Source organism: Chiloscyllium plagiosum, chromosome 4 (genome assembly GCF_004010195.1).
Source record: "Chiloscyllium plagiosum isolate BGI_BamShark_2017 chromosome 4, ASM401019v2, whole genome shotgun sequence".
NCBI classification, from domain to species: domain Eukaryota; kingdom Metazoa; phylum Chordata; class Chondrichthyes; order Orectolobiformes; family Hemiscylliidae; genus Chiloscyllium; species Chiloscyllium plagiosum.
In genome coordinates this window covers 14,749,186-14,774,369 of record NC_057713.1, presented here as the reverse complement: position 1 = coordinate 14,774,369, position 25,184 = coordinate 14,749,186, and the positions used below count along the sequence as shown (strand labels likewise).

At 41.3% G+C, this 25,184-nt stretch overlaps 2 protein-coding genes across 2 annotated transcripts in view; both read left to right on the top strand.

The window, feature by feature from the left end:
• The window catches only part of napgb (N-ethylmaleimide-sensitive factor attachment protein, gamma b), a 53,253-nt gene extending 36,695 nt beyond the window's left edge, over nucleotides 1–16,558 (top strand). Inside the window, exons 11-12 of the mRNA XM_043687753.1 lie at nucleotides 8,718–8,847; nucleotides 15,353–16,558. Coding sequence (XP_043543688.1) covers nucleotides 8,718–8,847; nucleotides 15,353–15,496 — 274 coding nt within the window. The 3' untranslated portion in view covers nucleotides 15,497–16,558. The remainder of the gene's footprint in view (nucleotides 1–8,717; nucleotides 8,848–15,352) is intronic.
• A 2,195-nt stretch (nucleotides 16,559–18,753) lies between these two features.
• The window catches only part of LOC122548865 (probable aminopeptidase NPEPL1), a 48,837-nt gene continuing 42,406 nt past the window's right edge, over nucleotides 18,754–25,184 (top strand). The window contains exons 1-2 of the mRNA XM_043687751.1: nucleotides 18,754–18,943; nucleotides 23,289–23,474. Coding sequence (XP_043543686.1) covers nucleotides 18,776–18,943; nucleotides 23,289–23,474 — 354 coding nt within the window. The 5' untranslated portion in view covers nucleotides 18,754–18,775. The remainder of the gene's footprint in view (nucleotides 18,944–23,288; nucleotides 23,475–25,184) is intronic.

Below are 25,184 nucleotides of genomic sequence, written 5' to 3'. Positions count from 1 at the left end.
GCGGCGGCAATCACTTGCTCATGAGTATGATTGTCCACCTAGTTAATTGTATGTTATTGGTCATGGGTTTGTTCCATGTGTGGCTGATGAACCTGATCCTTGAGCCACATCTCCGACCACACATTCGGCAGATGTTTCCAGGAGGTGTAATTAGTCCTTGGCCTTGAGATCATTGGCATTCCTTTCTTTGGTTTATTTTCTGTACATCCTCTTGCCAAGAGGTGTTCTCAAAGAATGTGTCCCTCATAAGGAGGGACAATCAAATTGTTTTCTTCTGAATGAGGGTCTCCCATGGTTTGATGCATTTTTTGAGTGAAGCCTTTGGAGGGGTTCTTTTAAAAAGCTTCCCTTGCGTTTCTGTTATTTGAATGCCTGCCTTGAGCTGGGTGAAGATGATTTGCTTTCTTAGTCGAATTTCAGGCATCCTGAGCACTTGGCCAACCCAGCAGAGTTAGTTTCAGATCATCATGGCCTTCATGCTATTGACTGCTTCAATGAAGCTACTTTCAGTACACCGGTCCTCCCAGAGAATTCATGTCAAACAATATTGATGATATTCCTCAAAGGTCTAGAGGTGATGTCTGTACATACTGCAAGTTTTGAAAGCATATAGAAGACTTGGAAGGAAACTTTTCTTATACACAAGGATCTTGGTATCAGCAAGATTCATGGTTGTTGAAGACTCTCGTCCTTGGGTATATGAAGATTAGATGCAATGCTGAATCTTCGCATCGATGGCAGCCATATGAGAAGAAACTTCCTAGGTAGGGAAAAATGTTCCACTTTTAGGGGATTTCTCTGTTGATCTTATTGGTGGAATGGACCAGAACTTGACCCGTGACAGGTTGGTAAAGCATTTGAGTCTTTTTGAGGCTGAGACCAATTCTTTGGAATATTTTTGGGAAAGCATTAAATAAAGCTTGATGATTCTCTTCTGAGAGAGCAGGGATGACACTGTTATCTGCATACTGAAGTTCCATAAGTGAGGTCAGAGTTATTTTCTTCTTGGATTTCAACTGGTTGAGGTGGAAACGTTTTCCATCCATTATATAGACAATATCCATGTTAAACTTGGGGTTCTGGATTCCAGTAACATGACACCACCTCCCCAAAACAGTGAAATGAGTACAGGTAGTTTCAATTTAGTCTTATGGATACATCAATAAAGTACCATATTGCTCTAAATTATGCATTTATGCTAAATTATGTTATTGGGAAGACCTAACTCAGTGGTTGGTTTGTTATTTGGTAACACTGTGTGTAAAATAAAAGGGTTAAAGTTGTTGTGAAGTTGTCCCTGGTGCACATGGCAGCAGCTATGTGACAGCCCAACTGTAGCAGATTAGGTGAGCATTGGACCTGGAGGTGCTATACACCAAAGCAAGGAAGGAAAGACTGCCTAGGTGGACCTAATAAACTATTATGAAGATCTTCCTTCTCTGATCCGGGTATTGCTGATTTTCATTTTTGCTGTGTTATTTAACTTAACTCATCTGTGACGTGGAGGTGCTGGTGTTAGAGGTGCTGGGGTGGACAAGGTCAGAAGTCACACGACACCAGGTTATAGTCCAACAGGTTTATTTGAACTCACGAGTTCTCGGAGCACTACTGCTTTGTCAGATGGAATGACAAAACAGCACCACTCCGAAAGCTTGTGATTTCAAATAAACCTTAACCCTCTCGGTTACCAAACAGGACATTTCATGATCTACACCTCCACTGAGGCTTTGGATCTACTAAGGGTCGCATGCCTCTGGGAATATGACTGCTGTTTCCTGGTGGCAAGTGTGGATTCATGTCCCTGACATTGAATTCTGGCTTTCTGAAGCCCATATCCTGCCCTTTCTGTTTGGATAAAGACTTATCCCATTTCTAACTACTAGAATCTTCTGATTTTACATCCAAATTTGTTTGACACAAATTTGTTTTAAATAAAAATGTATTATTCTGAAAACGCAAATACATTTATTCTTGTAATCAGCGGTTTTCAGCTGCTAAAATCTGTTTGTGTAAGTGATTTATGTAAACCTTGATTATAACAATGTAATTACAATATTTACTTCTATCCTTGTTGCTCTTTATAAATAATAGAAATATTTTATCCACATTTTATATTCTGCAATATTATGATCGTTTAATACAATAATAGTACTGTCTTATTACAATTATAATTCACACAGTTGAGGTACACTAATTGATTAAAATACTAATAACACCTTCATTTGTATCATTTCATTGAGAGATAAGGGGAGAGGAATGAAATTTCTTTATTCCAGCAGCAAGAAACTGCCTTGAAGCACATTAACGACTGATATTTCACCAAATCGTTTTTATTTTCCATTGATTTGGAAAATATGGTCTGTTGACTTAAAAAGTATTTTCAAAATTATTGACTTTAAACTACGTAAAAGTGACATTGTGACTGGAAAACAAGCATTCAGAGTTTGAATTTTTTTTCTATGAACTCCAGTGGAAAGATCTTGTGCAGTGAAAAGTTACCTTCTAATTCACTATGAGCCTATCTCTATCTACTGGTATACACTAATTTTACCCACAAACTGGAGAAAAAAAAATTCTAAAACTATTACTTGCCGATAATTTTTTACACGTTTCTATTTTTAGCTGTACATTATAGTTTACAGCAAACAGTAAGAATTTGTAGTCCTCGTGGACAATAATGTGGGAATCTCTTTATAATGAAACCAAATTGGTAATATTTGTTGCCAAATTTGTTAACCTGGGCCAATTAAGAACTTGGTTAATAAGTTAGCAAGGTCAACCTGATCCCAATCATAACGTCCCCTGCCCCAGCCTTGGCCACAAGCCCAGAGATGTGGGCCTGATCTTTTGTTTGTAGCATTTTTTGTGACACTTTTGCCCCAGGTCTGGTTGTTCCGACTTGGGCTCAGGCACAGGCGGCATGTACTGGGCTGTGGCCCGTCTCTTTCATCTGGAACATCTTGGAAGATCTCTTTCTCTTGCAGTGGCAATGATATCAAAGCTGCATCCATTTCGGACATTAAGGTTTTCTTGACACTAGATGGAGGAGGAGCACTTGTAGTTTCAGCTGGGCCTTTGGGCTGTTTTGAGGGGCCAGGTATGTTTTGAACCTGTCCCATTTGTGAGGTAACAGCTTTCAGGTGATCCACATGTTTGTTCTGGACTATATCACCTACCCGAACTTTGTAAGTCACTTGTCTTGTTCTCACGTCAACCTTGCCTTGTATCCACACAGGGCTATTTCCATGGTTCCAGCACCAAAGTTCATCCCCCTGAATTAAATTGCCTCTTTTGCTTAAGAGAAGACTTTTCTCCATTATTGGCCTTCCTTCTGCTGTTTCACTCCTCGCCTCCAAGTCTGGAAATATCAGTTTTAGCCTGGTTTGAGTCAACAACTCCACTGGGGTAATTCATGTTGTTGCACGTGAGGTGATCCTATAACCGAACAGGAACTGGGACAGCTTGGTCTCAACTACTGTAGGCTGTTTCTTTAAGTCTGCATTCAATGTTAGGACTGCTCTTTTCGCTAGATCATTGGACGGGGGTGGCATGGAGCTGTCCTTATGTGCTGAATGCCTTGGACTTTGGGAAATATTCAAATTTTCTGCTAGTAAATGACGTCCCATTGTCCATGACCAATACGCCAGGAGTCCATGTGTTGCGAATGATACTCTCAGCTTCTCAATCGTCATTTCTGAGTTTGCTGAACGAATTTTATTCATGTCCAACCACTTTGAATGGACATCTACAATGACCAGGAATATTGAGCCCATGAAAGGACTGGCATTGTTATCATGCACATGTGTTCGGGGTTTACCTGGCGATTCCCATGAATGTGGATGCTGCTGGTAGCAGTTTTTGTCCTTGTTGACACTCTGGGCACTGCTACACCAAACGCAGCTATGTTGGCATCCAAATGTATCTTCATCTTGGAAACTCCCAGATTACCCTGGTGGAGTTCAGCCATTATCTGGCAGTGACCTTTACTTGGGACAATTACCCTTGCTCTCCACAGTAATATGTTGTCCTCAACGGTAATCTGGTCTTGTTGGGTCAAAAAAGGTTTCAATCCTGGTTGTGATGTTTCCCCCATTTCCACCAGCTGTATTCATTTCGTGAGGACAGAGGATCTTTTTGTGTTTACAGTTGGGTATTGTTTGTAGTGACTGGAAGGGTGTCTAGAGTTTAAAACCAAAATGGATTTTTCCGGGCAGGCACCATCAGTGGGGTATCTGTCAATGGGAGGCAGCTTAAGGCATTCACATTAGCCACTTGGCTTGCTAGATGGTGTTCTAACTTGTATGTGCTGAGAATAAGGGCCTAACACTGAATTTTACTGGAAGCTATGCATGGCAGTGCCTTGTCTTCCTTCAGGGGTTTGTGATCTGTGACAAATTCCCATCTGTATAGGTACTGGTGGAACTTGCTTACACCAAATTGACTGCCAAGCCTTCCTTTATCTAGCTCTACTTGTGTTTGGCATTAGCCAAAGTCCGGGAAGCATACGATCTCAGGTGTTCCTCTCCGTTGGGCCACCAGTGAGCCAACCTTACCCCAAGACTGTATGGGGAGGCATTCTATGTCAGCAGTAGTTCTCGCTTCGGATCATAGTGGGTGAACACTTTAAATGACGATAGCTGCTTTTTCACTTCCCTAAAGGCTGCTTCCTGACTTTGTGACCATTTCCAAGGCTGACCCTTTTTTCAATAGCAGGCATAAGGGTGCTAAGATGGAGGCCAGGTTGCGTATGAACTTTCTGTAATAATTCACTAACTGAAGGAAAGCCCTAAGCTCCGGTACAGAAATGGGAGCCATGGCTCCTTTGATTGCCCACACTTTCTCTTCCAACATGTGTAACCCAGTTTTGTCAACTCTGTAATCTAAGTAGTTCACCTGGGGTGCCAGGAGCACACATCTTTTCCTTTCTAATGTGTACACCCGCCTGGGAGAAACGTTTAAGCACTATGTCCAAGTTCTCCAAGCATTCGTTATTGCCTGTTATTTGTACATTTTCCAGATAAACAGCAACTTGGGGTAGCCCTTGTAAAATGGCAGTCTTGTATATTGATATAAACCCTTATGGGTATTAATTGTAGCGTACTTTTGGTACTCATGTCTCAATTGCAGGTAGGCATGGCTCACGTTCATCTTCATCACCCTCGCCAACTTTGCGTACAAGTCCTCTATGCGAGGAATTGGGTTCTTATCTGAGAAGCAGTTTACCATTTGCTTAAAATCCCCGTAAAGGCGAACTGAGCCATCAGGCTTCACAATCAGTACAACCGATGCTGTCCATTCTGCAAACTGCACTAGTTTGATGATCCCTTTGCTCTCCAATCTCCTGCTTTCTGCCTCTACTTGTCCCTGCAAGGCAAATGGCATGGGCAGGCCTTGCAAAATCTCAGAATTGTGTCCTGGTCAACATGTTAAGTCGCTTTGGCCCCTTTGATAGTCCCAAGCCCTTCTTGAAAAGCATCTGGGTATTTCACCAGGAATTCACTGAGGCAGCCATTTTCCAATTGAAAAATATTGAGCCAATCAAGGTGAATAATTCTGAATCCATTCTAGATTAGATTAGATTACTTACAGTGTGGAAACAGGCCCTTCGGCCCAACAAGTCCACACCGACCCGCCGAAGCGCAACCCACCCATACCCCTACATTTACCCCTTTAACCTAACACTACGGGCAATTTAGCATGGCCAATTCACCTGACCTGCACATCTTTGGACTGTGGGAGGAAACCGGAGCACCCGGAGGAAACCCACGCAGACACGGGGAGAATGTGCAAACTCCACACAGTCAGTCGCCTGAGTCGGGAATTGAACCCGGGTCTCTGGCGCTGTGAGGCAGCAGTGCTAACCACTGTGCCACCGTGCCGCCCGTGCCTACTCCGATAGGCACGGGCCAAAGCCTTTTACTACCATCAGTGGTAACTGCACCAACTGCTTCTCATAGGAGACCGGAACCGAAGTCGTACCCTTAATTTGCAACGGTTCCCCAGTGTATGTTATCAGTTTGGCTGAGGTCCTGTGTGAGTTTAAAGTTTGGTATCCCAAGCGAATCTTATTAAAGACTAATTCTACAACTCCAGATACAGCTGAGCAAGTATCAACCTCCATGGTAACTGGGTGACCATTTAACCAAACATTAGTGTGGCTCTGACTGGTGTCACTAAGCAATTTAATTAGGGGAACTTTCCAGGGTGTGCACTCTCCTGGGTACTGGCCTCTGAGTTTTCCTACTGAAGACATCCTTATAGGACTCCTTTGCTGTCTCGAGTCTGCATACCAGCAGCATCTATGATGGCATGCTGGCCAAGATTCTGGCCTCCACCACTTGGCAGAGGCTTGGCTTTGTTGTAGCGTTCTGCTGTGGGTTGGCCTAGGGTCCCTTTGCTCTGGATGTTCCCTGTGTGGAACTCTATAATTGCCTACACCCATGTGATGTTCCCCAAGCTCTGTGGATAGGTGTCCACTTCCTGTAGTTCCTACGCTCCACCTGCTGCATTTCCTAATGACAAGGCCAGCTGTAGTGCCTGTTTGAAGTCCAGTTGGGCCTCAGCTTCTGCAAGGTTACATCATTTAATCCTACGTCCCAAATGGTGTCTCAGTATTTCATGAAGGGTTAACCCAAAATCACATGCCTCTGTCAGTCTCTGTAACCTTGTCAAAAATGCCGATACGGATTCCCCTGGTTCTCTTAGAGCCAAATAAAACCAATAGTGTCTCAAGATTAGAGGAGGTTTAGGGTCATAGTATGCCTTAACCAACTCTTGGAAGATTTTTAGTGTCAGATGCCTCTGGGAAAGTTATGTCCCTTATGACAGAAAATGCTGCAGGTCCACAGGCAGTCAAAAGGATGGCTCATTGCATTTCATCTGCCCTCAAAGTAATTTGCCTGGGGAAGAAATATCATTTTTTCAACATACTTGGATCAATCTGATGGTAGGGTCAAATGAATCAAGCTTCCCCAATGGAGGTATGATGCCAAAAATTCTTACACCAACTCCAAGATGATAGGTTGCAAGCGAATGTTCCTCAGGCGCATCCTGTTTTCTCCCATCACCACTGAAATAACTGCACAGAGGCCAAGTCCTGTCACCAAGTCACCCTTTTATTTACTGGGGCACAATACACTGACTCCAAGCTGGCTGGTTACAGCCAATCTTCAACTGAATAGATTCTAATCTTTTTTTTTACCACCTATGTATGTGTGAATGCAGAAATCAGTAAAAACTCCAAGTGTAAAATAATTTTTTCTCCTTTTTCTTAAATCTCCAGTTTATATTTTATTAAACAATACACGGTTAACAATTAACATGAACAGTTGTATACAGAGAAACAGCAGTTTACAAAGGAGACAAATGGCAAAGCCATGCCCCAAACCCTACCGTTCAACCAGTTTTCAGGGAAATGAGGACAAACCTGAAATCCCAGTTTCGATCATTACAAAACAGTAACAATGACATTTGTCCATATAAGACAGTCCAATTACATAAAACCAGTTCAGACAATACAGACCCCTAGCAACCCACCCGTCCCTCCCACCGGCCACTCTAAAGGCAGCCCGCCCCACGCCCCTTCCGGCTCTCTGTCCATCTAGACATACCTTCCGACCACCGCTAGGACAGCCCGTCCTGCTTCCCTAGCACCCCCCCCCCCCACATGAGCGACAGCGGTCAGGACGGCTTACCCACCTTGCGGCATCCCTGACCACCCTTTGCACCTTCCAGCCACCTCTAGGTACCTGCCCAGGGTGACAGCACTGAGGACGGTCTACCTGCCTTCCAGCTCTCAGTCTGCTCCTACGTACCATCTCCTGGTTATAATATTTTATTAAACAATAAACAGTTTACAAAACAATTAACATTAACAGCTGTGTACAAAGAAACAGCAACTGGGGCAAAGTCAGGCCCCAAACCCTATCGTTCAACCGGTTTTCAGGGAAATGAGGACAAACGTCAAATCCCAGTTTCAATCATTATAAACAGTAACAATGACATTTGTACATATAAGACAGTCCAATTACATAAAAAAAGTACATTTAATACCAACCCCAAGCAACCCAGCAAGCCCCCCAGTCCTGGCCAGCTTCCGGCCACTCTTAAGGCAGCCCGCCCCTATGCATCTTCCAGCTCTCGGTCCACCCCATGCTCCTTCCAGTTCTTGGTTCGCCCTGTCACACCTTCTGATCACCTCCAGGACAGCCCGTCCTGCTTCCCTAGCACCCCTCCCGCCACAACGGCGACAGCGGTCAGGACGGCCTACCCACCTTGCGGCTTCCTTGACTGCCCTTTGCACCTTCCAGCCACCTTTAGGTACTTGCCCGGGGTGACAGCACTGAGGACGGTCTACCTGCCTTCCGGCTCTGTCTGTCCCTGTGTACCATCTCCAGGTTATAATTCTGCCTTCTTGAAATTACTTTGCTTAAATATGGATGCCCTTTTAATTTTAGCATGCAAGTCTATATTGTCAATAACTTGAGGATAGAGGTAATGGTGATTATGGAACAAATGGGAAAGTACACAGTACTCTATATGTTTGGCACCTGTGAAATATGGCCTAGATAAAACTGTTGTATTTCATTGTTCCAAATTTAAATTAAAAAAAGCTGATCAAGAAACTAACTAAATGTGTTCATATTTATTCCACAAAATTCAGCTTATGTTGGATAAATTTTGGATGCAGTTTCTGACACAGTTCTTTTTGTACATAGCCTCCCAGGATTTAATGGCAGTGAAGACTGCTCTGCTTTGGAGCAACTACTGGAAGGATTTGATCAACAAGACCAGGACCAAGTTTCTGCTATCTGTAATTCGCCTCTCTTCAAATACATGGATAATGATGTAAGCTTGGTTAACCACTACTTTGAGTGTTAATGTTGTTATGTGAAAGTATAAGCACAAAGGAACAGGAACCCCAGAATAGGCTACTCAGCCCCTCAAGCCTGTTTTGTCAGTCAATAAAATTATGAGTGATCTACCACCTCAAGTATATTTTCCTGCCATTTGCCCTTATCTCTATATCCCTTGATTCCCTTATGATGATATCAGTCTCCGATATTTATGCTCCATAATTGCAAAGATTCACAACCCTCATTTCTCCTGATATCAGAATTAAAATGCTGATTCCTCATCATGCCTCTGTGACCTACTAGTGTTATGACCAGATCCAGGGTGTGGTTCTTCAATTCTTTATGGATCCCAAAGAGGTAGCCCAAACGGTTAAGCTCATAGATGAGGATCAATGAACTGGCTCCCCTTCTTTACCCACCATTCCCTTAGTTGATTGCAACATTATTAATTGAAGAAGGGTCCCTTCCCATTAGTGGATATCTTCTCCCAATCCCAAATGAACTTTGTTTTTAAAGAAGTCAATTTGACCAGGCTTTCTTGAATTAACAAAAAGAATTACCAAATGAGAAGAAATATTACCGTAACACAGGTACATGTAAATTAGAAATATGTAGTGAATCTAAAGAGATGGAAGTTTAAAACAAGACACCTATATGGATCAGTCTTTGAATTGTTTGTAAAGAGTGAATAGTTGAACATTCTGCAGTGGACGTTACCAGTAACATTGACTTTGGTGATTTTGGACTGGATTCCTTTTTTTAATATTAATTTTCAGCAATTCAAGGTTAACATGGAGTCATAGAGATGTACAGCATGGAAACAGACCCTTCAGTCCAATCCGTCCATGCCAACCAGACATCCCAACCTGAGCTAGTCCCACCTTCCAGCACCCGGTCCATATCCCTCCAAACCCTTCCTATTCATAAACCCATCCAAATGCCTTTTAAATGTTGCAATTATACCACCCTCCACCACTTCCTCTGGCAGCTCATTCCATACACGTACCACCCTCTGCGTGAAAAGGTTGCCCCTTAGATCCCTTTTATATCTTTCCCCTCCCACCCTAAACCTATGCCCTCCAGTTCGGGACTCCCTGACCCTAGGGAAAAGACTTTGTCTATTTATCCTATCCATGCCCCTCATAATTTTGTAAAATTCTACAAGGTCACCCCTCAGCCTCCGACGCTCCAGAGAAAACAGCCCCAGCCTGTTCAGCTTCTCCCCATAGTTCAAATCCTCCAACCCTGGCAACATCCTTGTAAAACCTTTCTGAACCCTTTCAAGTTTCACAACATCTTTCTGATAGGAAGGAGACCAGAACTGCATGCAATATTCCAACAGTGGCCTAACCAATGTCCTGTACAGCCGCAACATGACATCCCAACTCCCGTACTCAATACTCTGACCAATAAAAGAAAGCATACCAAACGCTTTCTTCACTATTAAGCAGGGGTTTATCAGTTCCTTATTATGTTTGTAGTCACGAGAGAACTGTCCAGTCTGTTTAAACTTTCCTTGACGCCTTTCGGTGTTAAATCCAGATTTTTTTTAAACAACTGTAATTATTTTGTCTCTGTAGCAATCCTCTTTGTTTAAAATAGATTTGGCCTAAAAATGACCATGTCATCGTAACATTAGTTCTTGACTCTGCAGCCAGGGAAGATGGCATCTGAACATCTTCCCGTCCAATCCTTTAGACCTTATACATTTCTTGCTAAAATAAATGCTGTAGTTTACATGTGTAGAAATTCTGTAATTGAATTTCTACAGTCTAATTTTTTTCATTAAACACTATATGAAAGATATGAAATTTTACAACCTAGAAATCATCCATCTCATATACCCTTCAATTTAGTAAAAGTACTACTCTACTTTTGTCTTGTAATCTATTTATATATCAAAGTTACTTAAGACAAAGCAAACTGAGCATCAGCTTGATTTTAAAATTCTCCTTTTCAAATTTACTGCTCTTTATCCTTGTAATCTTCATTGGTTCGCAATCATCTGAAATAACTACATTGACCCTTCAACTTCTTTTGATTGCTTAATGATTCACCTTCATGATGGCACCGTCCAAACCTCTGACCTTTGCTGCCTTGTTCTTCTAGGTTATAGATATAAGGGAATACCACCACCTGCAAGGTCACCTCCAAGTCGCATTTTTACTTAGATCTATATTGACAATCTTTAATTATTACTGGGTTAAAAACATAGAATTCTCCTCTTAAGTGCACTGTGGATGTATACACCACATTGACTGCAATGTTAAAGAATGTGGTTCACCAATCAGATGGGCACCAAATGTTGGCATTGCTAGCATATTCACACTTTATCATGCTCCCTTCTGGACAGTCAAAAATGCCAACTTCCCATCTATAGAATCCATCTACCAGGCCTGCTGTCAAGGAAAGGCCGCTAGTATTCTCAAAGATCCATCCCACCCTGGCAATGCTTTTCTATAACCTCTACCATTGGGCAGAAGATACAGAAGCCTGAACATACGCACCAGCTGGTTTTGTAACAGTTTCTACCCTACTATTGTTAGAACATTTAATGGACTCACAAATTCTTAACATTCACCTGTACCTGTATTTATGTTTTTGCCACTGTTTACCTATTATTTACTTATCTATGTTAAAAATCTATGTTAAAAATCACACAACACCAGGTTATAGCCCAACAGGTTTAATTGGAAGCACACTAGCTTTCGGAGTGACGCTCCTTCATCAGGTGATTGTGGAGGGCTCGATCGTAACACAGAATTTATAGCAAAAATTTGCAGTGTGATGTAACTGAAATTATACATTGAAGAATTGATTGTCTGTTAAGCCTTTCATCTGTTAGAATACAGTGATAGTTTCACTTCTTTCATATGTAAATCACAAAACCCTTTTTTAAAAGTTGCATTCTTGGGTCAACATATTGTCTCGCTATCACCATTGTTAACAGCTAACCCGAGAATGCAACTTTAAAAAAAAAGGGTTTTGTGATTTACACATGAAAGAAGTGAAACTATCACTGTATTCAAACAGATGAAAGGCTTAACAGACAATCAATTCTTAAATGAATAATTTCAGTTACATCACACTGCAAACGTTTGCTATAAATTCTGTGTTACGATCGAGCCCTCCACAATCACCTGATGAAGGAGCGTCGCCCCGAAAGTAAGTCTGTGAAGGAGTGCATGTGTGGGAGTCTGTGTGTCTATAAGGGTGTGTGTGGGTGTCTGTGTGCGCGTCTGTGTGTATCTGTGTCCTTGTGCATGTGAGAGTGTGTGTGTAGGAATATCTGTGTGTGTGTGTGTGCAGTGCAATGGTAATCACCTGTAATGTGACATGAACCCAAGGTCCCGGTTGAGGCCCTCCCTATGGGTACCGAACTTAGCTATCAGCCTCTGCTCAGCCACTTTCCTCTGCTGCCTGAAAATCACAAAAAAGGGTTTTGTGATTTACACATGAAAGAAGTGAAACTATCACTTTATTCTAACAGATGAAAGGTTTAACAGACAATCAATTCTTCAATGTATAATTTCAGTTACATCACACTGCAAATTTTTGCTATAAATTCTGTGTTACGATCGAGCCCTCCACAATCACCTGATGAAGGAGTGTCGCTCCGAAAGCTAGTGTGCTTCCAATTAAACCTGTTGGACTATAACCTGGTGTTGTGTGATTTTTAACTTTGTACACCCCAGTCGAACACCGGCATCTCCGAATCATGATTACTTATCTATGCTACTTAACTATGTGATCTGCCTGTATTGCTCGCAAGACAAAGCTTTTCACTGTGCCTCAGTACATGTGACAATCAATTCAATTCCATGAAGAAGATACAAAAGAAGATTAATGTACAATTGAGAAAGATAAAAATAATATTTTTGTATTTCCAATCAATTTTAAAATTGGATCCTGAAGTTTATATTGCTGCTTCATATCAAATTGTGTAGAATGCCCTGTCCTTTATGTACATGTAATACAAGTCACTGAAGGTGAAGATCTCGACCCATGGGAGGGGTGTCTCAGTTCTGCGATCGATCAATAAACACTAGCAATTCAGTCTGGTTCTGTAAGATTTCACCCTTTATTCAATCTCGGCCGGGCACAGGTTGTCCAGTAACATAGAGGTCAAACATTTCCGTGTTTCTCTGAGAAACTGAGGACGTGGCTTAAAACAAAGACATTTTTAATGCTTTTTTTAAGAGAGGTACAGGCCATAATCATAGAGCACATTCAAACAATTACAAATCAATTTTATCGAAATGGTTTTATTGACAGTAATTTAGCCCAATGATATTTCCTGGGAACCAACTTTGTTTTCCAACATCCAAGTACTCCTATCTCACAAACCTAGTCTCTGCACTTGCACTTGAAGGTCAGTTAGGGTGGCCAGTAATGTCTGATCTAGTCTAGTTATTTCTATGCTGTAAAAGAAGCATTGTCTGCTAATCTCTGTAAAGGCAGACTGTGGTTAAGTCAATCAAGCCATTTTGTGCAGCTTGAAGCAGAATTGTCAATTTGCAGCCGAGAAGCCATGTTGTCATGTCATTTGCATTAAGAAGCCATTTTATTGCTGTCTATATTAGTAAGAGCATGTATTATATGGTTGTTCCTGACAACAACTAATTATTTCAGCCTGTGTTTAGATTTCAGATCCTCAAAGGAAGCAGGACAGGATAAAACAAATTGAGATCCTGGGCTTTATTATTGGCAACATAGAAGGCAAAAGAAAGTAAATTATGATGAATCCATATAAAAACCCTGGTTCAGTCACATCTGAAGTATTGTGTTCAACTTAGGCAAAGTAAAGATTTATGAGAATAGTTTCAGGGAGATGGAGCTTCAATTGTTTGGATGAATTGGAGAAGTTTGGACTGTTCTCTTTGGAGAAAAGATTGAAAATATACATGTTTTCAGAATGAGTGTTTGAAGTCTGAATCTGAGGACTTTGCCTGACAAAGGAGCAGTGCTCCAAAAGCTTGTGATTTCAAATAAACTTATTGGACATAACCTGGTGTCATGTAACTTTTGGATTGATCTGGGTAGAAGAACCAAATTCCATTGGTGTGGAACAAAAACAAATTTAAGAAAAAATTCAGAAGATCTGGCAGCTGGAGAAGGGCAGTGGATCTGAAATATTAACTGCATTGTCTCTCCACAGATGCTTCCAAACCTACCAAGTTTTTTTTCCCAGCAATTTCTGTTTTTGTTTCTGATTTCCAGGATCCATAGATCTTTGGTTTTCTCATTGGTATGAGTTTGCATGTAAGTGTATGGTGCTCCACCTACTGGTGCTGTTGGCTACAAACAGAGGAAGGGTCACTCGACCCGAAATGCTAACTGGCTTCTCTTCACACGTGCTGCCTGACCCGAGCTTTTCCATCAAATTGCTTTTTTGTATTTTTAGAGAGCTGGACTAAACAGATTGGGAGAAACTGTTCCTTTTGGTGGAGGAATTGAGAACCTTAACACCAGTTTAAAATGATTGACAAAATAAACAATGTTGACGTGAAGATTTTTTTGTAATTTGCGTTTGGTTAGGATCATGCCTGTGCATGATGAAGGCAGATTCAATCACATCTTCCAAAATTAATGATAAATTATCATTATCTGATAATTATTTGGAGGGAAAATATTTGCAAGAGTATGGGAAAATGGTAAGGGAGTACAGGTGGTAAGTTTCTCCTGCAGAGGCCGAAGATAGTTATGGTAGACTGAATGACTTCCTGTAATGTAACTGATGTGTGAGTGAAACTTCCTCTCTCTAATGGAGAGCTTTCAGTGGAATAGGCAATTAATGATCATTTAAGGGCCTCATTTCACTGCTTTGATAGTAACTCAGCTGTAGAGAGCCTGCAAGATGTAGTCCCTTTGATCAAAAGGTACTCAACACTGAGAAGGAACAGCCTGCTGGAAACCAGTCCTCTGCCCTTGCTTTTGAACATTCTTCTTCCCTGACATTGCCACGTTGCAAAACCCTTCTTGACATTACTTACTTCTGCTCTGGGTCACTCTGTGACCTTCAGACTCTGAAGTCTGTTGTGCTGACACCAACCACCCCATCCTCCTGTGCCTCTCCTGAACATGTTAGTAGCTGACCTTTAATTGACCAATAGTTCTCAGTGGGTGAGACTGGCATCTTGATTCCAGGGGAATGCCTCGTCACTGCTAATTGAGCACATGGTTCAGCAGACCTTCCCAACAAAGGGAAGCATAGATCTCTTGTTCACTAAGCATCTGGCAGATGAGATCCTGACAACATGACGATTTTGTTGTATGATTTATGAGCAACCTTTGCCAATAACAGGTTGATGATAAAGTGTGGCTAGCTGTGACTAGCATTATTCAGACCTCCGCGTTTCATGACAAACTTGCATGGTGAGCACTCATAATTACAGTTTCTAATGGAAAACAAACTTGTATGCATACTAGAAACATATTTTTTGTATTAGGCATTTGAACATTTTCTGTAACTAAAGTTATTTCATGCTTTTTTCTAGTATGCAAAACTCTCTCTAAGTTTGAGAGTCCCTGGAGGGGGAACAAAAAAGAAGTCACCTGAGTCGCAGCAAGAAGCTGGAGAACCTGTACAAAGTGCAACTGTTAATGAAGAGGATGATGAGTACTCCTCTGGACTGTGCTAGTTCTGGACAGATCGCTTGTTTGATTTTTTTTTCGGGTCAGTTGTTTAGAAGTGAAGGCCAAAGCTCAAAACAGTCCAGACTCTTGACTTTAGCTGCCAACCTATAACTAACAAGATTCTGGTTTGTATAGGAATGGTTCAAGAATCAGATTGATTAAAGCATTAGTCTTGTTGACAGCATTTAGATTTGTCTAATTCTGCATTACATATAATTTGTTAGATAATCTTAGGTGTGCTTTTTGTTTTGGAAATGTAATCTTAAAGGTGCAACTTAATTTGGTTTTAAATCAGTGTAAAGATACCTTGCCATCAAGAAAAGTTTCTTTTTAAAGACTTATGCACACGTGTCATATGATCCCAAATCAATGCAGTTTATTTATTATACGTACAACAGATTTGTTTTGGCGGGTCAAGAATTTGAGCAATGACATAGAAATTTGAAAAAAAATATAAAATGGGAGAAGTTTAAAAATATATCCAGAATTAATTTACAGAATAACGTTGTAGCTTTGAAATACTATTGCACACAGTTAACAAAAGCGTACTCTATGATTAAGGCTGGGTATTGCCACCATCAAAGTGTTCCTTTTCAATTTATTCCATGATGTGAGAATATATGCTTAAAAGTTGTAATATTTGTTCATGTTCAATAGGATTACAGTATTTATGATTTATCATGTGTATGTGTTTGAGCAATTCAAGTGATTAATATGCACGTTTAGACAATGGTCGGTTAATGTATTCTATGAGACTTGACTACAAACTTGCAAAAGCTTTTTCAAAGTGCATTTTCAACCTTAGTCATTTTAATTTAAACCAACGCTATGGAAGCAACTGAATATATTGATGCAAATCATTTGATAACTTAAGTATCTTAAAAGGAACAAAATAGTACTTTCTTGATCTTGCTGCCACTGAGAAAATAAGATCAGCGGGCCAACAAATACTTGTTGATGTTCTTTCTGTGTTGGCAATGATGTCACGGTGTAAACATGATAAAGCTGCTTTGTTGTGTATACACGTTTTGAACTTTATCTACAGTAAAGTATTGTACTTGCCTGAATTTTTTTGAGTGATGTGTTTTAATGAAGATCTTGTAGTTTGTGCCATAATTTAGCTTACTCATGCATGCCATAAAAGGTTGATTCTCATCTTTATCACAATTTAAACAGACCCATGAGAACACTGTTGTTCATCAGTGTTCATCACTGTGGTCAAAAGAGATTGGGCCATTCAAACCTTTTCACACTGGAGAAGATGGTTGTTTTATATCCAGGCAGAATTGTTAAAACCAAACACCAATAGGAAAGCAATTAACAGAAACCAGTTTACATTTTGGCCAAAATCATTTGAGTAAATGATTTGCTGTGGGAAGAAAAGCTAGAACAGAATGGATGTCCCTGTCTATTGTGTACGTTGCAAAGCACGTTTGTGGTCTCTTCAAGGATGAGAATGGGAAACTAGTAATGGGAATCAAGAAACTGTCAGACCCTATGAAAATGTGTTATTTATGAAAATGTATCATAGTAACGAACACAAAAGGCAACCCATGAATAGGAGAAAATTAAGAGGTTAAAAAGGGAGGAATTTAAAACTATGTTGATCACCAGAGAAACAGTACAAGGAAAACTAATGGGACTAAAGATTGACAAGTCGTCTTTAGATCATTAAAAACCTTAATGAATCCACACACTTAGAAGAAACAAATAACAGCAGATTTCCTTCTCTAAAGCACATTAGTGAATCAGGTGGGTTTTATGAAAATTAATTCATGGTTGTCATTAATAAAACCAGCTTCCAATTAGAAAATTTTAATTAAATAAGCTTAGTATGGTGAGCCTGTGCACCTGGCTTGTATGGACCCTGTACACCAGACCAACTTTTCAAACGCAATGTTCTGCAATCTGAACTGTATGAGGGAAATTCCCTTCATGCTCTTCAAAATGGAGGTGTTTCTTGCATGGGCTGCTGCTGCACGCTATCCACTTCCAACCGTCCATCAGTGACGATCCTAGTGGAGGGCCCTCTATAAGGGTTTAGTTCTTTGTCCATCAGGTCTCGGATGGAGAGAGTTGCACACTGTAATCTCATGCAATAATAGATCAAGTTAGTTCACTGGGGGGGCTGCATTAGTGTTTGGAGCCTGGAAATGGTTTTTAATGTTTACTGAGTATTTTAGTTTGCAGCCTCTATTTAGCTTTTTAAAGGTAGTATTTTAAATGATTGCTTGCACTTCAGCCCCGTACTCCTAATCTATGGGGCAGCTTGTTTGGATGGGGGTGGCAGGCAGTTCAGAGGGCCTGGTCAAAGTGGCTATTAAGAGGTCTAGGCAATGTGGCATGGAGAGCACTGTAGTACTGCAGTGTCTGCCCCTTTTCTGTGGTTATCTCCATGTTTGGATATCCAGGAGAGGGGTGTTTGGTGTTTTCTGGCACAATATAGACTATCACACTTCTATTGGCACAGCAAGATCTGGGGTGCATCTTCAGCATGAATAATAATGTTTTGATTTAATAAGTTTCCATTTTAGTCTTGCATGTTATTGTGCCCTCCAGGTGCTGGTTACCTTAATGCTGTATCAAAAGATAAAAATTGATCCTGGGATGAGTGACTTTAGTTACATTAAGAGATTCATCAAGTTGAGGCTGTTCTCCTTGTTGAAGATTGAGAGATTTGGTAGAATTGTTAAAAATCGTCAGTTAGACAGGATGGGATCAATGCAAGCTGACAGATTTAAGGAAATTGGTGTAAGGCAAAATGGTGATATAAAGGAAAACTTATTCGTGCAGTTGGCCAAGTTGATAAGCACTGACTAAAAATATGCTGGAGGCAGTAATTTAGATTAACTATAAAGTAAATAAAATATTGGGTCATGGGGAAAAGGCAGGTGTGACATTATTGGACTGTACCTTCAGAGAGCCATCAGAAATATGGAAGGCCGACTGGTCTACTTTTGTGCTGTAACTATTTTGTGAACGAAATGCAGAACTGAGAGAAAAAAATAGGATTAGGTCATTTTACTTTTCCAGGAGACAAAATCTTATATTGTACTGCAACCCCAGTTTCAAATAATTTGTTTATAACTAACCCATTCCAGATTGTTTTGTTCAAAACTAACTTTTCAATAGAAAAAGGGACCTGCAAACGACAAAAATGTTTCACAAGTCTGCAATCTACTGCATGCACTTTGCATTGTATTACAGTGGGGTGGTGCGGGTGCGCATGCGTTAAGAGCGGGCAGGCTGTGCGCAGGCGCTCTTGAATTGACTTAGGCGGCGGGATGAGAGGCGCCAGAGGGTCGGTGAGCGAGCAGCTGGTGTTCACGGCGAGTGCCGGGGATGTGGACCCAATGTCCAGGCCCGTGTTGCTAGTGGGACAGCTGTCAAACTTGCAAAAACTCACCTGGGATCAAATAAAGGGCAAGTTGGAGCCCCGAGTGAGCCCGGAGGTGAGTAACTTCAAAATGGTGGCTTTGGCTCCGGAGGAGGAGGAGGCCGATCGGCCCCTCTATCTGGCCTGCTAGCCCACTCTCGTCTCCTTCCAGTCCGCCTTAATAGCCCAGCCTACTTGCTATCCAATTTTCATTGATACTCGTCGAGAGGGATGTGACTTCGTTCTGAACTTTTAATCTTTAACTTCCAGTATGACATCCGAACCCATCATGCATGGTTCAGTATTCCTGGATAGCTATTCTTAAGCATCATTAGGACATGGAAAAATGCCATTCAGCCTATTGATTGAGTCTGTTCTGACTGTTTGTAGAGGCATCATTTTTGAGAAGATTTGTAGCTCAGGTTGATGATAAGTCTCTAAATTAGCTCACTGAGTTTGAAGGTTTGTTTTCAGACGTTTTGTCACCATGCTAGGTAACATCATCAGTGAGAGTCTGGTGAAGTGCTGGTGCTATGTCCTGCATCTCTCATTCATAGATCTTGGTTTCTTAAGGTGGGCAATGTCATTTCTAGCTTTTTTTTTCAAGTGAAGGTAGATAGGTGGGTGATGTCATTTCCAGTTCTTTTTCAAGGGAAGGTAGATAGGATCTAAGTCGATGTGTTTATTGATGGAGTTCTGGTTAAAATGCCATGCCACTAAGAATTCTTATGCATGTCTTTGTTTCGCCTGTCCTAGGATGTGTGTTGTCCCAGTCAAAGTGGTGTCCTCCTTTGTCTGTATGTTAGGACCGGGTGCTGGCAGGTGGCACCACGTTAGCAAACCTCCAGTCTTCAGGCACCTCACCTGTAACTATCGATGATACAAATATCTCAGCAAGAGACCCAGCAATCACTTCTCTACCTTCCTGCAGATTCTAGGGTACACCTGATCAGGTCCTGAGGATTTATCCACTTTTATGCGTTTCAAGACATCTAGCACTTTCTCCTCTGTAATATGGACATTTTGCAAGATAGCACCATCTATTTCCCTGCAGTCTATATCTTCCATATCATTTTCCACAATAAATACTGATGCAAAATACTCATTTAGTATCTTCCCCATTTTCTGCGGCTCCACACAAAGGCCGCCTTGCTGATCTTTGTGGGGCCCTATTGTCTCCCTAGTTACCCTTTTGTCCTTAATGTATTTGTAAAAACTCTTTGGATTCTCCTTTATTCTATTTGCCAAAGCTATCTCATGTCCCCTTTTTGCCCTCCTGACTTCCCTCTTAAGTATACTCCTACTTCATTTATACTCTTCTAAGGATTCACTCGATCTATCCTATCCTTACATATGCTTCCTTCTTTTTCTTAACCAAACCCTCAATTTCTTTAGTTATCCAGCATTCCCTATACCTACCAGCCTTTCCTTTCACCTTAACAGGAATATACTTTCTCTGGATTCTCGTTATCTCATTTCTGAAGGCTTCCCATTTTCCAGTCGTCCCTTTACCTGCGAGCATCTGCCCCCAAACAGCTTTCAAAAGTTCTTGCCTAATACCATCAAAATTGGCCTTTCTCCAATTTAGAACTTCAACTTTTAGATCTGGTCCATCCTTTTCCATCACTATTTTAAAACTAATAGAATTATAGTCGCTGGCCCCAAAGTGCTCACCCCCAGCCTTATTTCCCAAGAGTAGGTCAAGTTTTGCACCTTCTCTGGTAGGTGAATCAGAAAATTTTCTTGTACACACGTAACAAATTCCTCTCCATCTCAACCCTTAACACTATGGCAGTCCCAGTCTATGTTTGGAAAGTTAAAATCCCCTACCATAACCACCCTATTATTCTTACAGATAGTTGAGATCTCCTTACAAGTTTGTTTCTCAATTTCCCCCTGACTATTGGGGGGTCTAATAATACAATCCCAATAAGGTTATCATCCCTTTCTTATTCCTCAGTTTCACCCAAATAACTTCCCTGGATATATTTCCAGGAATATCCTCCCTCAGCACAGCTGTAATGCTGTCCCTTATCACAAATTCCACTCCCCCTCCTCTCTTGCCCCCTTTCTATCCTTCCTGTAGCATTTGTATCCTGGAACATTAAGCTGCCAGTCCTGCCCATCCCTGAGCCACGTTTCTGTAATTTCTATGATATCCCAATCCCATGTTCCTAACCATGCCCTGAGTTCACCTGCCTTCCCTGTAATGCCCCTTACATTGAAATAAATGCAGTTTAATTTATTAGTCCTACCTTGTCCCTGCCTGCCCTGACTGACTCGCTTCTGTTCTCAACTGTACCAGTCTCAGATTGATCTCTTTCCTCACTATTTCCCTGGGTCCCACCGCCCCCATCTTACTAATTTAAATCCTCCCGAGCAGCTCTAGCAAATTTCCCTGCCAGTATATTAGTCCCCTTTCAATTGAGGTGCTATCCATCCTTCTTGTTCAGGTCACTTCTACTCTAAAAGAGGTTGCAATGATCCAAAAATGCGAATCCTTCTTCCAAATACCAGCTCCTCAGCTGCTCTATCCTCCTATTCTTGCCCTCGGCTCTCCTATTCCTGCTCGTAGCACCGGGAATAATCCAGATATTACTACTCTCGAGGACCTCCTTTTTAAATTTCTGCCTAACTCTCTGTAATCTCCCTTCAGAATCTCAACCTTTTCCCTTCCTATGTCTTTGGTTCCAATGTGGACAATGACCTCTTGCTGGTCCCTCTCCCCCGTGAGAACATTCTGCACCCTCTCTGAGACATCCTTGATCCTGGCACCAGGGAGGAAACACACCATTCTGCTTTCTTGCTGCTGGCCACAGAAACATTTGTCTGTACCTCGGACTAGAGAATCTCCTAACACTCGTTGCATTAGAGCCAGTCTCAATACCAGAAACTTGGCTGTTCGTGCTACATTCCCCTGAGAATCCATCACCCCCTACATTTTCCAGAACAGCATACCTGTTTGAAATGGGTTTATCCACAAAAGACTCCTGCACTAGCTGCCTACCTCTCCTACCTTTCCTGGAGATAACCATGTGTGTGACTGTATCTGAGACTTCCCCTCCCTTCCTATAACTGCCATCCATCACATACTGTTGCTGTTGGAAATTCCTCATTGCTTCTAACTGTCTCTCCAACCCATCCATTCGATCTGATAAGATTCGCAGCCAACAGCATTTATGGCAGATATAATCCGCAGTAACCCTTAAACTCTCTTTAAACTCCCAGATCTGACAAGAAGTACATATCACTCTATTAAAGGCCATTTTTGTTCCTTCACAATCTACAGACCCAGAAATTACCACCGTCTTATTCCTCTAAAACATTGCCCCAGTGTAAATTAATAGTTATGACTTATAATTAAAGTTTAATCAAGAGGTGTATCTCCAGAAACATAATCAAGAAAGAACGCACTCTACTCACTACTGCAGATTCTCTGTAGGCCACACTTAAAACAACGATTAACTTATCTGATTCTGTGCTGTGAACTTCGTCCAACAGTTCCTCCAAGATCAGTTGTGAATTTCGCTGTTTGTTAATTTTCCCAGATGCACTTCGATGTCCAACGATACATGAATTCAAACAGCAAAGGCAGTAACTGTGCAGGTTTTTTCTCTCTCTCTTGCTCTCTCTCACTCCTGCAATGACCTCACTATGTGCTTCTTTTGTCTGTTCTTCTCCCTTTTAAAACTATTGTTTTGACTTTTTTTTCCCAAAACAATGCAAAAGCATATAAAACAGTAATTGCTGCTCCTGGAATTCGAGGAAATCACCTCCAAAACCTAAAATACCTCAAAAAAGGAGCAGCTGTTACAGCCAGAAATTTTTCCCCTCCTCCACCTTGCATTACCCAGAATCCGCCAACTGAGACTGATGTGGAGGTGCAGGTGTTAGACTGGTGTGGACAAGGTCAGAAGTCGCACGTCACCAGGTTATAGTCCAACAGGTTTATTTGAAATCACAAGCTTTCAGAGTACTGCTTCTTTGTCAGGTGAAGTGGAGGGAAGAATACTGACACAGAATAGCTGAGAATAGTTAATTTGACAAAAGTTGAATTAGGAACCTTTATGGTTTGTTTTTCTGTGCATCACATCAAGAAGTATGTTTCCACACTAAGACAAAGGCAATACTTAGCATTTCTTTAGAATATATGTTTGATGTAATTTTTAAATGATTATAAATGACATTTTTCTGATTCAAGTTGCTTTGGGCATTCCAGATTAACTTTGGCTTCTTGTGTTTTCTCAATGATTGTAACATGTACTTTCTGGAATTTGCTGCAGCCTCGAATGCTGAACACCTGTAGACAGTTGTTTTTAAGTGTTAAATTTGGTCAGAGTACATATCAAGATTGTGCAGTAATAATTCTTTCCTCTGACATTCCAAATCTACACTTTAACAACATCTTGTTTGTCATTCAGGTCTGGCAGGCTGCATTGAGCACTTTGAATCCCAATCCAATAGATACCTGTTCTCTTTGGCTTAATTATGCTGTTGTGGCAGCCCTCCCATCTAAAGTCAGCCGCCATAACAGCCCGTCATCGGCTCACTTTCTCACACGACTGATTCGCAATTGCTCGTCTGGAACGACTCAACAGTGCATTGTGGTAAGTGATGTCCCTTTACAGTAGCGTTGGATTGTATGCATAATCTGTGTGCTTCGTGGTTTTACTTTGCAGTCATTCTTGTTTCCAAAAAATAATTTTGTTCCCTCAATTATCATAGACGATGCTCAGTATCATCAATAGCCTCCCTATCACTGATGCCTTTCCTAATAGTATTGTAATTTTTAAAAGCAGTAGGAATTGTTAAAGAAAGGTTTAGGCAGGTTCAGTGCTTGAGCAATTTTGTCTGAAGGTATGTTCTGTGTAAAAGTCCTCATCTAATGTACTTTCCCATTGCATTGGGTTTCTGTCTGGTGTTCTTTGGCTTACAATACTAATTTTTTTATACCTTCATAGGGCATTGTTGACTAGGCCAGCATTGTTACCTATCTTTAATTTACCTTGAAAAGATATGGTGGGGTTCTGTGGGTGTTGTTACTCCCACAATGCTGTTAGGGAAGAAGTGCCATGACTTAGATATATTGTCAATGAAAGGATATGCAAATCAGGACGTGTGACTTGGTAGTGTTTAATTTCTACCTGTCTTGCCCTTCTAAGAGGTTTAGTATGTGGTTTTTGAATATACTGTCAAAGAAATTTGGATGACTTTCAACTGTGCATCTTGTCGATGGTACTCACTGCTGTTACTGAGCACTAGGAGTGGAGGCAGTGGATCATGAAGATGGTGGATACACTACTAGTCAAGTGAACTGCTTTATACTGGTTGCTGCTGAGGTTCTTGTGCACTGTTGGAGCTACAGTAATTCAGGCAAGCACAGAGTATTCCATCACAATCCAGATGTGTACCTTGTAAATGGTGAAAGGTTTTATGTAGGTGAGTTACTTATCACTGAATTTCCATGCTTCTGATCTGCTCCTGTAGCCATTGTAGTTAATTAAAAATCACACAACACCAGGTTATAGTGATATTTAGCTTTTTAGACCCTAGTCTTAACACCGGCATCTCCAACTCGTGACTATTGTAGTTATCCAGATGATCCAGTTTTTAGTCCAAGGTAACCCTCACGATGTTGATACTGGGGGATTCGGCGATAGTAAAGCTATTGAATGTAAGAATGAGAAGAGTAGATTCTCTCTTGTTGGAGTGGTCATTTCCTGGTACATGCATGGTGTAAATGTTACTTGCCATTTGCCAGCTGAAGCCTGACTGTTACCCAGGTCTACGTTATTCAGATACAGATGGCATCAGTATCTTTGCTTAATGCAAAAGCTCTATGCACTGAAAACAAATTTCATCAAATTGCTTGCAAGTGAATCATAGAGTCATAGAGATGTACAGCATGGAAACAGACCCTTCCGTCCAACCTGTCCATGCCGACCAGATATCCCTACCCAATCTAGTCCCACCTGCCAGCACCTGGCATATGTCCCTCCAAACCCTTCCTATTCATATACCCATCCAAATGCCTCTTAAATGTTACAATTGTACCAGCTTCCACCACATCCTCTGGCAGCTCATTCCATACACGTACCACTCTCTGCTTGAAAACGTTGCCCCTTAGGTCTCTTTTACATCTTTCCCCTCTCACCCTAAACTTATGCCCTCTAGTTCTGGACTCCCCAATCCCAGGGAAAAGACTTTGTCTATTTAACCTGTCCATGCCCCTCATTATTTTGTAAACCTCTATAAGGTCACCCCTCAGCCTCCGACACTCCAGGGAAAACAGCGCCAGCCTGTTCAGCCTCTCTCTA